This window comes from Egretta garzetta, unplaced genomic scaffold (genome assembly GCF_000687185.1).
Source record: "Egretta garzetta isolate BGI_Z169 unplaced genomic scaffold, ASM68718v1 scaffold641, whole genome shotgun sequence".
NCBI classification, from domain to species: domain Eukaryota; kingdom Metazoa; phylum Chordata; class Aves; order Pelecaniformes; family Ardeidae; genus Egretta; species Egretta garzetta.
The window spans coordinates 956,380-973,907 of record NW_009258758.1 but is presented as its reverse complement, the minus strand read 5'-3'; the positions used below and the strand labels follow the sequence as shown (position 1 = coordinate 973,907).

The 17,528-nt window shown below is 37.7% G+C and overlaps 1 protein-coding gene across 1 annotated transcript in view; it reads right to left on the bottom strand.

Moving 5' to 3' along the window:
• CACNB2 (calcium voltage-gated channel auxiliary subunit beta 2) overlaps positions 1-17,528 on the bottom strand; it is an 85,890-nt gene that overhangs the window by 16,439 nt on the left and 51,923 nt on the right. The window contains exons 6-9 of the mRNA XM_009649280.2: positions 13,819-13,952; positions 10,307-10,387; positions 9,930-9,988; positions 6,836-6,945 (exon numbers count right to left, since the gene is read on the bottom strand). Of these exons, the coding sequence (XP_009647575.1) occupies positions 6,836-6,945; positions 9,930-9,988; positions 10,307-10,387; positions 13,819-13,952 (384 nt within the window). The remainder of the gene's footprint in view (positions 1-6,835; positions 6,946-9,929; positions 9,989-10,306; positions 10,388-13,818; positions 13,953-17,528) is intronic.

Genomic DNA, 17,528 nt, shown 5'->3' with positions numbered 1-17,528 from the left:
GCAGTTTCTGCAAATGGCATGTGTGCAAACAGAAATTTAACTAAGCTAGTTGGGACTGATTTTCAGGTGAATGAGATTTAACCGTGTTCTGTACCTTCTTGCGGAGAAAAGTCTTTCAAAATCACAGATTTCCTCTAGGCTTTTAAAGAAATGAATCGATTGCCTTTTCCTTAAATTTAGTTCTAGCATTTCACATATTAAACATATAACAGTATTGACAAGCAAACATCTCTCTCCATATACAAAATCAGCTTTCATATAGGAGAGAAGTAAAACTGTACTGTCCTCCTAAATCTTTATGAGCCAGACACTATTTTTATAAAATTCTTGGATACATTAATTTTACACTAGAACACTCAGTGAATGATAAATATTCAGTGGTAGCATTGGTTTCCAATGAGTCAAATCCCAAGCCTAATTTTAACTGATTCCTTTACAGAAGCAAACTTTCACTCGACAGGCATGTGTAGCATTAAGCCCATTGAGACTTCCCTACAGTCCTGTAAATCCAGTTCCTCATGCCAGTTCCTACTCCTGATTATCACATTGTTTGCCCATGCCTCCTTGGAAATTAATTCTGATTTATCTACTAAATCAGTTCCAAAGAATGGTACCCACGGAACTGTTCACCGTGCTATGCACAATTATGAACATGCACAATACTGCAAACCTATATTGGTGATAAGGTAAGAGCTGTTCTCAAAAAAGGTTAATTTATTTCCCAGAAAAAAGTATTTGGTATTAACTTATCAAGCACATCACCTTTGTACTATATTATCTCATTGGTAGAACAAGGGCCACTTATTAAAATAATACTCACATAAAAAACAACAATATATTTCTAAAAGTCTAAGAAATAGCCTTCTCTGCTGCAGTTACAACTGCTGCTCACAAACGTGAGCATAGCCAGGGCATAAAGCAGCCACTTGACTGTCTTGATGCATGAGGTACCACTACACAAAGGTGGGTGAAAAAAGGAATAGCTTCCCACTGAACCTGCAAAGGGGGAGGCATTGGGGTTAACACAGGGTGGTTCTGGGGAGCTATCTATGCTATAATAAAAAGCTGTGTTTAAATGGTACCAGCTGTGGAAATAGACACATGGGGCTCAGTCCACACGCCACTGACTGTTCAAGGAGGAGAGAGATGGACAGAACTCACCTCCCCCAGGTCCCACAGCTGTGTGGCCGGGAGACCCGTTCAGAGCAAAACAAACCAAAACAAAACTAAACCTGTTTTTCATTAACAAGATCAAGTTTTATTGCAATAAATGCCGTTTTTTAAATACCTGGACCAGAACTAAGTCATTGTAGATAGTCTGGACAAAAAAAAAAAAAAAAAAAAAAGGCACCACAAATTCAGTGTTTGATGAAATTATGCCTTTTTTTTTTTCTCCAGTGATTTGGAGAAAAGGCCTTAAAATTCTTATTTCATACAAGGGAAAATGTAGGTGAAGAAAGAACTCACTTCCCAGGACCTCTCAGCAGACCTGCAGCAGATACTAGAAAAGAACTAATGTAACCTGAGTCCTGACTCAATGATTTATCTATGACTGAAACTTGTATTAGAAGAGATTATTATTTGGCTGCAAAGCTAATACTAGTAAATTTGGAAATGCCAAGATAGCTCTCTTAAATCAAACCTTCTGTTGTCTTTATTGTATGACAGCACGCTCAGGAAAGTATAACTAAGTTGTTTCTGTAGGGCTGCTGTCTCACTCAGTGCACAACTCCGTACACTGTCAACTGATAAGCAGCTACTGAATCACTTACTCTCTCTTCATTGTCAAGTATGTGTTTCATGCCTCATTTAGAGCACATTGTTCTAATCTTTCTCTGAAAACAAAATTAATAAATTATCTGTGGGCTATTTTATGGAGCTTACCGTGGTGGTATTTCACTGATGCAATAAAATGATTTTTCACTTTGAAACATCCCAGTTAGGTGAGAAGCTGGAATTATTTATATTTTCCAGATAGAAAATTGAATCACAAAGAATAATCACAAGTTATTACTAACTTGGCAGGGGTCAATTTCAGAAATGTAGTGCCTGATCTTTCAGAGTAATTACCATAGTAAAAAGTTACATTCAAACTAGAAAAATGGAAACCATCCTACAGAAAATCCTGATTTCTGGGGATTCTTTCTTCCAAAATGGAACATAACCTTGAAGCTTCTTTTAGAAGTCAGTACTAAGACTCAGGACATTCCTGATGCTGCTCTGTACTGTCAGTACATGATATCAGCACTGATTTGAGAGAAGGAAAAAAGTCTTTGAGCTAGGCTGGGAATGAAAAGAATAGCTCCGCAGTTAAATGTCTGCAAAGAAGAGAGCCTAAAATAAGAGGCTGTCTGGGGAATGAGGAGCCGTAAGGCTGGTATTTTACAAGGTACCCAACAGTAGCTCCATAAAGTACTGCCTGGTTTCCATCTGCATTTTCCAAATCAGTGCATTACCATGCAACATGCTGATTTTGATGACATACATTATCGTTGGAGAAGTTCAAAGCCTGCATCTCAGTTTTAGCCACAATACTCAGTACTTCTACAAATCATGCTTGAGGCATGCAGAAAACACTGGAAAAAAATAGCCATTTTTATAAAGCCTGTAAATAACTAGTCCAATACTGTACAGGAATTCTGCATCAGAGGCAGCAAAATCCACTACTACATCGGGCTCTTCAGTTAATTTGGTAAAAAGAGTTTCCCTTTCCACCCCTCAGCGCTGCACCTCACCTCTGCTGCAGTGAGCCAGGACTGCTGGCAGCGGGGGCAGAAGACAGCGCCGGGGGGCCTGGCAGGCAGGGGAGCAAGGGGATGCCCCTTCCTGCTGTGCCTCCATCCTCCACTGGCACCAACCCTGGCTCCAGGCAGCAGGAGTCACCCTGCTGCAGGCACGGCATGCTCTGCACTACTTTGGTGAGCTTTACGGGGTGCCACCTCTGGCACCGAGCCCTCAGTGGTGCCCAGGGACGACCTGCTGGTCTCGTGTGAGGTGTGCAGGCTGCTGTGATTCAGAAGAGAGGCTCATGGCACATCATGCTGCAGTGCTGTAGCTTACAGGCTATCGGGTCGTAGGCAGCAGACCCCCCCTCTCCCACTCAGGCTATCCTTTTTTCCAAGAGAATCAACATCTGCTGGACCAACAGAGATAGACCAGTGGTCAGTATGCTTAAGATTGAAATTCAGATCCCCGTTCCAAACCAGATACAGCAGAAGCTTGACTCTGTGTGTCCTACATCCCAAGTGTGTGTTTTAATTACTGGGGTATGAGCTCCTTGGAGGGTAAAAGATGGGTCATGACAGAGTTTCCTCTTTATGATCAGGAATTCAATCTTGGATTCAAGAAATCTCTCCAGTTAAAACTGATTGATTAATTGCCACAAAAAGTTTTGGTCAAATCACTATTTCCTGTGCTACTCCCCCCAAAATGAAATTGTGCTTTTAGAGAACTTCATTTGCCTTTCTGAAGTTTCTTGCTCATACACTGTACGAGTTTCATAGCAAGCAAAACAGGAATTCACCGAGCAATTCCAATTCCCCACCATCAGTCTGTACATTTTGCAAGAAAACTGAGGCAGAGGACTGGTGGAAAAGTAATCTGCAAACACATAAACAAAGACTGAATCACAGCAAACATAACCTAAAGGTACTAAGAAGTTACACAGTTAACCTTACTATTACTTCCTAACCTTTATTTTGCACAGCTTGAGTTTGTAAACCTAATAATATTATTTTAATAGCATTTTTGTTGACTTTGATGAATACAGAAAATTCATCACACAAACAGATAATAAGAATTCTGCTATATGGTGTGATATTTGCCCTCACTTCTGCTACTTGAGCCACCTAAGTACTCACAGCAGCGGTACGTTGTCACCTTCTTTGTGAACCACTGCTAGAAGAGGCCACCTACCAGCAGGCTACAATGATATTTGCTGATTCTGACTCTATTTCTACCTTGAGGTACACTGCAGGCAAGCAAGGGAACAGGCTGTAATGCTCCTTGCATTTGCTTTCTTTTGCCCTTGCACAAGGGTCTTCCCATCGCCTTACAAAAGCAGTTCCCTTTTCTGACTCCAGGTTGTTTTATTCTATCTCAGTTTTCCTCCCACCCCACTGCTACCACACTGTTTCCCTCCCTGACTTCCTTCCTGGCTGGTTTTTGTCCTCCCATGGACCTCCCCCATGTCTGGAGCGCAGACCCTGGAGGTACCTCACCAGTGGGTTCAACTATCCCAGCTCCTACTCTATAACTCCAATCTTTTCCATAATGGATTTTCACTACTTGCCTTTCTCCCTTAGCCCAGCCACCTGCTCCTCCAAGCTGAACATTTTTAAAGTAAACAACTTTTTACTCTATCCTCCATGCTGCACGGTAGGGATTGAAAGCTGGAAGACGAGCACCTTCCTGCTGTAGGCCTGTTTGGCTGCCCCACTCCAATCTGCTGGGGACAGGGTCTGCTCAGCATCATTGCTGGACCTTGCCCAGGGAGAGCTGAGTCATTAAGCAATTCACATGCAAAGCTTGGAATGTGTTAACGGCAGCTTCTAATAATTTGGTCAGGTTTTCTCACTATTTTCATAAAAAATGACCAGAAACATGTAACTGAAATACTGTTCAACTCACTACCAAATTCCAAGATGCTGCTAGATTATTAGCAGTATGGGAGTATTACAGCTTCTGAAAGAAAAGGTTTTGAGAATATTTTAACATAAGTAAAATTAATTTTTGCCCTAACTTCATTGTTAAAATGACCTAGTTGTTCTAACTAGTATTTCCCAAGATAATTCAAAATTATTTTATAAATCAGTTAATATTTAGGACAATTATAAGCCACTTAAAACCTGATATGTAGCAGAAAATCTTAGCTAATAATAACAGGCCTGTTACAAAAATTACAGACACAAATCTATTTATCCACATATTTGCATGTATACATAATTCACTCTCATCTTTTGAATGTCTCCAACTGAGGTTCTGTCAGTGCCTCCATCTTGAATAACTATCCAAAAAATACCTTGACCCTAAGAAGAGATGTTGATGTTCTTAAGGGTAAGGTTACCATGTGATAAAGGTGTACAGGATTGGGCTGCATTTATTTTTTATAGATTTTTCTTTTCCTGTATAAATTTTTGTGATAGCTGTTTTATGTATATGAAAATGTCTCAGCACAAAGAATAGATGATATGCTTTTTACTGCTGCATATATTTGTGCAGTATTGCACAAAATTGCACATGTTTTGATGTTCAGGTTGGGAAATTAATCACCACGGTTCAGTTTGTTCCATGAGTGGGTGAGCTCCATCTTTATTACCAATTTTCAGTTCTATTCAAAACAAGTGACACTATATCTTTTCATTAGATTATTAAATAGACTTTGTCGACAAGACTGAAATTCACATAAAAGAATATTCTTGTGTGTAAAGATATTCATTATGTTGTTACAGTACACTGCATTTTGATATTTGAAAACACATAAATTAAGACATACTTGGAAGTGATCAGACTACTTGCAAGTAAAGATTCACAGCCTCTACACAGCTGAAAGCAAGGGATTTAAGAAGCAAATTTTCAAGAAAGGGAAGTCAAGAAAGGAAACTTTTTAAGGCAGAGAAGCTCATCCTAAGAAGGACAGCTCTATTAGGCAAATGTTAAATACTTAAAGTACAGGTGTGCTCAGAAATTTTGTTATAAAACTGGTAAAGAACCCACTTACTAGGATGAATGAGACACTTTTCCTGTTCACAAATTTTACAAGATTTCAAGATACAATGCTGTGCTCAAGGGAAAACGAGCTCTCTCAAAGGCTACTAAGAGAAATCTGCAGCCTTGTAAAGACAGAGACCTGGCTGGAGCATTCACCTGCAATAGAGGACATTGGCGTTCAAGTTCCTCCTTTTTTGTGTCTAAGCAGGGACTTGAACTTGGGTGTCCCGGATCTGAGCTGAGTGCCCTAACACGAGTATGTAGACTCCTGGTAGGATTCATCTTGGCTACCTCCAGGTGTCCCTACACAAGGATGAGCCAGCTGCGGCAGCGGAGTCTTGGATATGATATACCTCATGCTAGAAAAAAGGCTGAGGTCAGTCCGCATGAGACTCCAAAGTGACCCCCTTTTCCTGTTTACTCTAAGGACACCTTGGGATGACAAACTCCACTGTAGCCACCTGTACTGTAGATGGTGACATTTTGTTACATCTTCCCAGCTAAGCTTGTTTTTCTTTCTGGCTAATAAATGCTTAATTACTTATACAGCTGGGCAAGCTTCAGTACAGAAAGACTTATGTAAGAGGATGGATAGGTATGCTATGAACCTGGCAATATAGTTTTTTTAAAAAGTCTTCCCTTTTCCATCTTTCATTTTTTATACCAAGCTCAGCATCAGTTTAAACAGATATTACATTCAGAAAATACACACTTCAATGATTTTTTTCAGGTCTAATACCAGTAGCCATCACTACTAGTAATCTTATAAAAGATAATGCATAATATCAATAATATCCATATAATTCCAGGTGTTCTGAAACCATCACTTCTATTTAACCAGAAGAACATCTCTGTCGATTTTATTTACCTTATGGATGGCTACTTCTCCCCACCGAGGCAAACAGCAAAACATGAAAACTGGACATAGGCAGGGCAAACCAAAATCGGCAATATATGAAGTATACCTGATAGTGATTTTAAAATGATTTCTAGTGCCAGGACTTCTGAATTATGGGAATTGTGATTTTCTCACAGCAGAGAGAAGGCTATTTTTAGCTTACAGATATGAACCGAGAGTAGTATACTCTACAGTCAATTTGTAGATAGCATCATTATAGGTACTTACCTAAGCTTGATCTTGTGTTAGATCGCTCTATTATCGCATGCTTACTGGGGTTGTTTAATACTGAGCGTTTGGCAAGCGAGATGTCTGCTGTGACTCGTGTAATTGATATACTGCAAAAATAAAATACAGTAAAATAGAACAGTGTTATTTATCTTGCAGGGATGTGAGAAGAAAGAGACACTTGTTCAACACTAGAAGATGGCTAAGACTACAGGAAAACAAGTTCTCAGGGGCACAGTATGCTTTGCACAATGTGAACAGAGAAGAAACTTCATCGAACTAATATTGTTACAAGAACCATTGATAAGACATCCCCCTCTCTGCACAGTACCAAAATACAGCATTGACTACTGGCCACAAAGCTACATGTGTCTGGGGAGAGGGGAGGCAGGAGGATGTCAGAGAGGTGCTGCAGAAGATGAGACTTCCCTGGGGACTCCAGGCCTGATGTGGTTAAACTTTGCACCGGCATCCCCAGTATGGATAGGCTGGTTTCTCCTTTCCCTAGTTTTGATGGATTTGTTGAAAAGCACTGAACAACAGCTTGGCTTACTTCAACCATAAGTGTAAGACATATAGGGATATGCAGAGTTAACAGGTAAAGGGTAAGGCTTAGGAGGGAAACTAGTACAGCCATATAACTCTTATTCTTATTCTTCAGTTTACTAGCATACATTTTTTAAGAGTGCAAGAGTTACCTATAATTTTCCAGAAAGATCCAGCAATATGCTGGCCACCCAGAAAATGTAGACTGCAACACAGATAAGCAAGCAAATGAAAACTCTGGGCTGAGTATCTGGCAGGCTTAGTTTTGTGTTTATGAGAAAAGATAAGCCAAGAAAGAAGTGGTTACTTCCAGTTGTTTGCACTGACCTGCTACATAACCTTCTGCATATTCTTCTCCCTAGGAAAACAGTTAACTCTGTTTGTTTTGTTTTGCTTTACAGGGTCAAAATGCATCCTTTGGATAAATTCCCTTTCAAACTCTCTGGTCTAATGAGGTTTAGGGGTCACATTTTTCCAATGCTGAGTTAAATCAGACTGATGATATTCCCTTGTTCTCCCTTGTAAGATTTTACTTGCAATTTAAAAGGAGGAAATGGATTTGCTAAGAACAGGGAGGGCTCCTCTCTAGCAAGCACAGTCAGATGCTGTTCATCTGAAATGTAACCAGATAGGTCATTTCCCAATGAGCTCAACATGTGTCTATACTTATCCAAAACCCTATAAAATGTAACAAAGCCAGAAGTTAATACAGAAAAACAGAATTATTTGCACAATGCTGACTAGTAACATAATTTTGGAAATTTAGGCGTGATTTAACTTAAGCTGAAAACATAACCAAAGATTGTGATTTCTGGCACAGCTCCTCACAGATAATGCCATTAGTCTTAAAATGAAATTTTAAACATGTTATTTGGGGTACTCGTTAGTTATTTTTATTTGCCATTTGATGAACACTACAAACTTTTATAGCTTTTGGGGTTTTTTTTTTGGTCTTTTGTTTGTTTGGGTTTTTTGTTGGTTTTTTTTTTTTTTCCCCCTCTTGTCTGGCAGTTTTCCTTCCTACATGCAGTAGAAAATAATTTTTCCCTTTTTCAAATGCAGTTATGGTATATTGAACAAAGCTACATTTATCAGTCAAAAAATGCTATTTTTCATTTTAAGGTCTTTTAACATCTTTTTAAGGTCATTTTAATGTCTTTTGAGACATGTAAGACCAGGAAGAGCAAGTCTCCTCTCAAAACAAAGGGCATGGATGTTCATATAGCAAAACAATTGCAATGAGAGCAGAGACATCTTGACAGCGGAGTGGCAGTGAAAGTAGTAGCATGAATCTAAGAACCTCCTGTACAAATTCGTTGAAGATCTTGAGTACCAATTCATATTGCTACTGAAGTTCAGGGTGCTTCAAATCTGCTACTGTAGATATCAATTGTATTTAGAGTATTTGTGGATTCACCCTGCCACAACTGGATCTAAAACTGAAAATTAGATATGATCTAAAATTCTTTAAGACATAAAGATGCAACAACTTTTTCTGCTTGCAACACTCACTGTTTTGTTAACTTCCAATTCTGAAGGTACATATCTAAGATTTGACAACCCCGACTAATATGAAGAGGGACTACTAAGTGGTTAGATCTCAACCTCACCATTCTGACTGAGAAAATCCAACAGCTTAAACCACAATGTCTGGTATTTTAAAGAGCTGAAGCTATTGACAGAAAACCTCAAGTTCCCTCTTGAAAGTTTGACAGCACCAGGACAGATAGGATAGTGTTACTGCTCTGCCCACTTCCAAACTAAAAAGAACATTCATTGAAGTTACAGGTATTAGAACAAGACCTTCCTGTTTTCTCAATTTTTCCCCCAAATGTCAGCCCACTAGCATATATTAATCTGGGGCCTGATCCAGTAGCAATATAATCACATGTGGAGAATCCACCTGATGTCTCTGGTCCGTGGGTCCATGATATTAGAATTACAGAACATACCACTGCTTTTAGAGATGGATTATCATTTGACATTTGCACTACAGTAATGCCTGGAGGCTCAAACCCCCCCAGCAGCCTTTTTGAGACTTCCCATGACAGAGTCCCAGCTGGAGGGACCAAGAGTTTGACAATCATATCCATTAGATAATCTGAATCTTGTATCACTCTTCCCAAGTTAGATGCCACTGTAAGCAATTAGAGCTGAGGTGGAATGGTGGCCCTCAACAGCTTGTATAGAACCCAGGAAGCAGTGAGAAGATATCACTTAAAAAATACTTAAGCCAAAGATCTTTTTTTAATAGTACATATTTATTGAATCTGTAGATAAATATCTAGCAATCCAGAGTATGAATGCCAGTCATGAACAAGACGACATCCTTTTTTCCGCTCTCAAAGATACGCTCCTGAATACTTCCCACTGCAGTACAGCCTCAGAGTGCTCTGCTAAGGAAACATTATAGTCCACTGAACAAGGAATCAGCTGCCGTTCCTAATTTTCTACACACATTTTGCCAAGAATGTAATTATTTCTTAAAAACCTGGTAGTACCTAAACAGGACCTAAACTCAAGTAGATTTGCATTGCAAAGTACTTACCGCCCTTCGAATCTATGTTTTAAAAAATCAAATAATGCTTTTTGCATCATATCGGTTACCTAGAAGCATACAAACAACAAATTAGTAATCACACAGAAAACTCATAATACTTGATGCTAATAATAACATGTAATAAAGTTGACAGTGAATCTTACACCTGAACAATAGGACTGGAAGGTAAGTAATTTATTCCTAATCTGAATTCTGACAAGAAATAAAATACATGTAAGCAGTAGGTATCTGGTAGAAGTAAAAACTGTCTACATTTTTCTCTATGAAATAAATTATGTTATCCAGCTTAACTACTTCTGAACATTCAAATACAAATGAAGCAGAGTATTTTTTGCAAAATAAAACAATTCATAATGATCACTTACCTCATATCCCTTCAGAGAAGGCCCCACTAAAACTACTGGTCGCATAGAAGGCACTACATCATAGGGAGGGATGTGCTCTGTCTGCAAAACAGAAAAAACTTTCAGCATCACAGCACCTAGAGAAAGTGTTACACATTACTTACAGTATTAGGAACTCTGAATTTCCAGCGATGTCACCAACACAGGAATCATGAATTCATGAACTTTTTCCCAAAACTGGCAGTACAAGATAAGGACATAACAGGTTCAGGGATTTCTTTTGGAAAAGCTTTTCTCTGACTTTTGGTTTTTCTTGCCATTTTCATGTTTGCTCTGGATAGCTACAAACTGTTATTCTGGAGATGTTCACATGTCCCACTCCGTAATTCCTAACTGGTTAATTGAAAAGGTTATTTCCAACAGTTAATGATTTGAAATGATTGACTCTCGAGTGGTGACATCTGTTTCCCACCAAAATTTTATGTAGGCAAATTATGAAGGACAGAAATAAAACAAAAAGGGAGGGGAAAGGGATAACACATCTCTTTATGTTCAGATCTGCCCACTGCTTGACAAAACATTGTGACACCACTGCAAATTCCCACAGGAGCACTCATAGTCTGACTTCCACATTTGCATCCGCAATTCACTTGCAAATGAAATCAAAATAATGACTGATCAAGTTAGTATTTATAGAAAAATTTCATAAACAGAGCTTGGGATAGCAATCCTTCTACTTTGGGAAGTTTCTGTCACCACCCAAGAATGGATTCTGTCAGTACAATACTCACCAAACTACTTACTGATGTATCGTGCACAGTTTATAAAAAGTATTTTAAAATCTGAAGATAAAAAATTGCCTGTTTCCGCACACATTTTGATGTTGTTATCAAAATAAAATATAAACAAATTAAACTGTTTTTTTTTCTTTAATAAATGGCTATTCAACATATATCACCAAGAATGAATCTTACCAGAAAGAGTTTTTTGTTTGTAAGGGAGGGTTTGGTTTATCTTTGTCTTGGTGAAAAAATGATTGAAATCCAAACCCAGGAATGTGTGGGTGATCTGGAAAAAGGTATGCCAGATCTATTTTTCAAATGCCTACACGGTACAAATACATCAGCCAAGATCACAGAATACAGTCATTGTTCATTGTTTCAGTACTCAACGTATCCCAAGGTGTTTCACAACAACAACATTAAAATAAGTATATACATTCCGAAACACAAAACCACAAAGACAGACATTAATACAGTGACAGCACAAAATGCTACACAAGCAGCAGTCTAAAGCAGTCTAAAACACGGAAAACATTTTTGTGAATGTTTTTCAAAGCAATTTAGCTTATTTTTTTGTTACCTGTAGCTTCACCAGCTAATTAGTAGCATAAGAATGAATACTAGTGCCCAAGGCATCATAAGCATGTGAAATGAATTTATTTGACACAGTGCAGAATCTGACTCAACACATTTCAAAGCAAAATCCTGCAAATATGCTGTGCTAGTATCAAAATGCAGCCCTCCGCTGTTCTTGCTAATATTACTAATAATCTGATAAGTATATTAGAGACACATCCTAAGAAAAATTCATTACAGATATGTAGGTGCTTATAGCATGTATGTCCTGATGCAACAGATCTTTGTCTTAATGTGGCTGAGTCAGCCAAAGGTATGCTTGCTAGAAGTTAACCGGCTATTTGAAAATTAGGGAAAGCACAGAAATTACCTTATTTGATGGAATATGGGGTATTTTAAAAATCTGTTCTGTGGAAACAGGCATTTTTTTTTCTCTAATCTTTACAGCTTGAAGTTGTGAAGCTGTCAGCAGAAAATTGAGTAAAAGTTATCTAATGGAAGCATTAAAGTTCTTTAATTTAGCATTAGAGAACCTAATATTTTCTGAGCTATGGCGCTGAGCTATACAGCTTTCACTTGCAGATTCAAGTTCAAATATGAGCTTGGAATAAAAACTGGCATAGCTTTGACCATACGGCTTTTGCTCAGTGGCTTGACTATGTATAATTAGGGATGCTCATCCAGTATTTACTGTAAATGTCACTATTACGAAAACCACTACAACCAGTAATGATTCTGATATGGAAGAAATGAGGCACCACAGCATGAAGAGAGAGATGGGGCTAGCCACCATCCAGCTCCAAGGTGGTTAATCTAGAAGCTGCATCTTCGAAAGATGCTCGTGCAGATAGCATCCAATGCACGTCAGCATGTATTATTCTTCCTTAGTGTTTATACTTGGTTATAAGGATGATTAAATAAGAAATTACTCAGAAGCAAGAAACTGCTGTTGATTTCCATAATGGGCTGTGAAGGGCATGGTACTTAACAGACCCTACTGAAGGAAACACTGGTGACTTTGGAAATGAGAAGGATCCAATATTATTTAAAAGAGTCAAAGACGAAAAGAGAGACAGAAAAAAAGGCTTTGTTTACTAAATATGAGGGCATCCACAGCAATGGCAACAGTATCGCTTGGCACTGTTTATAAGCACTGTAACAGTCTAGTGTTACCTGCAGATTTAAGTGAGTGGTTTAAAACAAATGAGTAAGAGCTATGAAGACTAAGATTTAAAAAGAAAAAAAGTAGAAATGTGGCGTTACAACACATAATTTGGCTGCTACTTAATGTCTTGATAACTTACTCCAGCAAAGATCCTAGAAACATACTGCAGTTTGCTGTAACAGAATGCCAGTTGCATAATTCTGTAGATATCTGGGTTATCTATGGAGAGACATCGGCTCTCCTGGGAAGCACCAGTACCAGTAGCTGAGATACTAAGAAAGGCTGACTGACGGATGGCAAGAACATTTGGCTGATAACTTATACATGACAACAGGGAAAACTCAAAGTAAACCGTCAAAACAAGTCTGTGGTTTTCCACTGTTTTTGTTCACCTGCAGATTTTGCACCAAGCAAATTAGAAGTTTAAATACTGACTAAATTAAAAATACAACGGTTTGACTATTTGTTTTCTAAGTACAATCTGAGTATCTGATCAGATTCCAATAATGATTTCAACAGACTGTTATAAGGAAAAAAACTTGGGAAAGACAGAAAGAATAAGCATGCGCTAGAGAGGTACATGATATGGATTTATTAGAAATAAACTTCTCAAACTTTCAGAAGGCCTTCTAAGTGTGTCCTATTATTCCATCAAAAAGGATAAGTACTGTAGCGGAGTTCACGGACGCACTGAACTTGGGACTATGTGTTTTCTTGCACTGAATCCACTAACAGCTCAATACATTTCTTCCTTAGTTCTAGAATAGCTGTGTTGTTAATCTGGGGTAGCAATGCTAATGATGCCAGTGGCAGGATAAACACAGGTAATGTCGATATAAACTTACCGATTTCTGCTTCTGCTTAGCTACAGCAGCATGGAAAAGAAACAAAGAACAACAAAGCATGCATGTTATTGGCTTGTCAAAGGACGCAGACAGTTAACAGGACTAGAAATGTGACGCAGTGCAGGTGAGCAGGTGGACAGATGGGAGCTTGGAAGTCGGTGTTACCTTCTTAAAGAAGGGCATTCTTTTCTCTTTGGAGTGGGGTGATGTTACACTGTTTGCACTGGGTTTGGGGGAGCGATGGTTTGCTGGAATATCATTTTCTTCTGCATCTAAGCCAGTAGCATCTATGTCTATAGCTATATACAGACAAACAATTCAGAATTATCAGATGACAGGGAAAGTAAAGATAGGTTAAAAAGGAAATAACAGGTAAAGAAAAATAAAACTGTCCAGAGTAATAAATAAAAATTAAAAAAATCAGCCATGGGTACCAAACACAATAAAACAAAGGGAAAAATTTAAAGGTGCAGTACATTAGGATTAGAAGACAGAAGGCAATCTGTAACAGCTACTATAACATTTTCCTCTGATCCCCTTTTACACAGCTACATCATACACAGAATTACTCTTAAAAAACAGAGCAATGGCCAGGTTCCTTCTTGTTACACCAGTGCAAACCCAAACTAGTTCACTGGAATAGATAAGACTTTTACCAATGTAAACAACAGAACTTGGCCAACAGCATTTGAATTATTTTATAGCAATGAACACTAATTCAAAGTGGGTATCGCTAACTGAAATTTGAAATGTCACTACTGTGTCTATAAGAAATTAAGAAACAGAAGAAGAATCACTTTTGAAGCCAAAATCAGGCTGATACTGGTACAATAATGTCTACATTTATCTCAGGGTGGACTACAATTGGCATTTTTAACCATTTTAACTTAAAAAAAGCACAGTAGTCATAAGATACATTTATTAGAAGTAATAAAACCAGACCTACTAATAGTGAAAACTAAAAAGAATGGGTAGCAGAAGAGAGGAAATTGATCCCAGCTTGTCTCAGAGACCTGGATCCTGTTGTAAAGAGTAAGGATGTAGGCAGGGCAAAATGGAAGTGAATACAATCAGCAACTGCTGAATACACAGCACACAACGCTTATACCATACATATGAAATATTTACCCCCTTTAGCAAGTAAGTAAGAACAGTTTAAGAAAAAATTGTCATGGACTCAGAAATAAATGCATTTTGAAAATGCAAAGCCATGTTATCCTGAATGCTGAGTCTGATGGATATCTGCTAACTACATCCGAAAAATACCAAATCAAACAAAAAAAAGCTTTCTTGTTTACAATGCTCAATCCTGATCATAAGTAATGTCTTAAATATATCTTCAGAAAGCAAGTACATACACAAAAGTGATCCACAGACATGCAGTACAACATCACCCTTGCGTGTAAAGATCTTACCCACCTCTTGACACATTCTGGTAACACCTGCTTATCTTGCTGTGCCATTATGTTGAACCAAATCTAACTCTAAATAGGTCTGTAAGCAGTATTGTTTGCATTGACTTCATCCAAACCCATATTTAATCATTGCAAACTATTACAAAACCACCTTAGTGACCTGCTTTCAGCTGCTTGACGAGTGGGACATCAACTAATACAGCATGTGCTATTAAATTATGCAACAAATAAATATTTCTGGCAAGCCTACGTGCAGCTACTGATTTAAAAACCACTTGGGACAGTGATCTCTTCTATTTGAGTAAAGTATGTTTTCCCATTTGAATTATCCGCAGATCTAATGCCATGATGCCTGACAATCCCTGCGTTACAGAACTGTGCCTTTGAGCCTGCCCTTGACAGGAAAGCCTGCGAGTAGATCTGCACCCTGTTTCTATACCCCTGCTCCTAAAAATAGCCACAGAAATCACGTAACATTTTCTTCTAGCAACACTGTTCCTTCATCCTCTTCATAAGTATAAAAAGAACATATTATCTTTTTCTTGAATACAGGCCAGCGCAGATGCTATAAATCACTCATAATAAGGCACATTAAAACTCCTTCAGTTCTGTGTCCAACTAAAATCATCAATAAAGAAAAATCAGGGTTGTTAGGTTTTTCCTGTAAAAAAGAAACGCAGCATTTGATCAGCTAGATATCAGTATCTCCTTTTTTCATTTTCAGTCATCATACTATCTTCTGTGTTAGTTCTTTTACTGTTAATTACCTTTAGTTCATTGGGGTTTTTTTCAGTCATTTTCACCATTATCCTCATCCTGTTTGGTGGCCCATGAGGACTGTATGGGTTGATTACTATATCAATATAATATTGATTATTTAAATGGCTATGAGCCTCCTTTTAATTTGTTTTTCACTGTTTCTTCATCTTGTTTGGTTTTTTTGTTGTTTTTGTGGCACTAGTTTATATTAAAAAAAACCATCCCCAACTCAAAGTCAAAAAATGAAGTTAACTTATTCTGTCACAATCTCTTCAACTCATTAAATAATGTATGTATTTGTCATTTATTATACTTTCGAAAAGAGGAGGCCTGGGAATAATAATTGAACTGTACTTCAAAGTCACTTGAGTTCTTGTGTTAGTCACAAACTATTCCTCTTTCACCTTCTTGGGATGTTGTAAGATAAGCAAAAGAAAACCCATTGCAGACCCAAAATCTTAAGATCACAGAATAACCTAATGTGTGCTATTCACAAATATTCTCTATTGCAGACCCAAAATCTTAAGATCACAGAATAAGCTATTCACAAATATTCTCCGAATCTTCAGTGTAACTAAAAAAATTTAACCAAATTTTCTTATTTCTCCAGAAAACCAGGTTTCTCAAAACTACTGTCTGAAGAAATGACTCCACGCAATGAAAATTACAGCATCGCTAGCAATCAGTCAGTTGATAACTGAAATAGGCTGCCTATTCTCTTACCTCTAAATTATGTGCAATATTCTGAAAATTTCATATGTTCTGCTGTCCAAGTGTTTTTAGGATAGAAAAAAATATTATAGCATTTCAGATGCTCTAACTATAAAATTACAACATAGGTCCATGGACACTTTCTACTGCAAAAATGCAGTCGTCGAAGAAGTGGGCCTTGACAGTAAATATGATAATTTAAAGCCATCATAAAATAAAAGATTAAGGTGTTTTCTATAGGCTTGCGATGGACACATATTAGTAAACTAAAAATACATTTTCCAAAAAAAAAAAAAAAAAAGGCAGGTTTGGAACTTAAGTGGAATTTTGATAAACAAACTGTAATTGTAATAAAGTTGGTTGTTACAAATTCGTGGTTTCACAAGCAAGACAGGTATTTTTTTTCAATTAATTTAATCAAATGAAGCTACTACCATAACTTGATTGAATTCCTCTGTCTCTCTCTTAATGTGCATGTAAATACTTTAAAATCTTCAGGATCATTTTAATATGCCTGCTCTGGAGACCAGGCTCCATATAAACTAATATGATGGGAAAATACATGTCTTTCTCTCAGTAGACAAGGCACTAGCGACATTCATTAATATTTTCTGATTTCGAATATTCAAAATGCACATTTTCTCTCTCAGGAGAAGAAAAAACATCCAGCAATGCAGCACTGAATTTAGTAGTTTGTTTTTTTTTTTTTTTTAAATCTTTTGCTATGCTTTTTTCAAGGACCTAATGCCAGCTTCCTCTACCAATTTGATTTGTGTTTGCTTCATTCCTCTTGAATGCAATCTAAGGTTAAATCTGTGTGTTGATGCTCTAAATACAAAACAGTATTTGTGAAAAATTTGTCACAAAAGGCAAAAACCATCCAGTAGAACTATGTGAAGCACATCTTCATTATCAGAGTTGTGAAACTGAAAGTTCCTGTTATAAAACTATGCCATTCTTGATGCTACTGCAGAAAGCTCTTGGGAATTT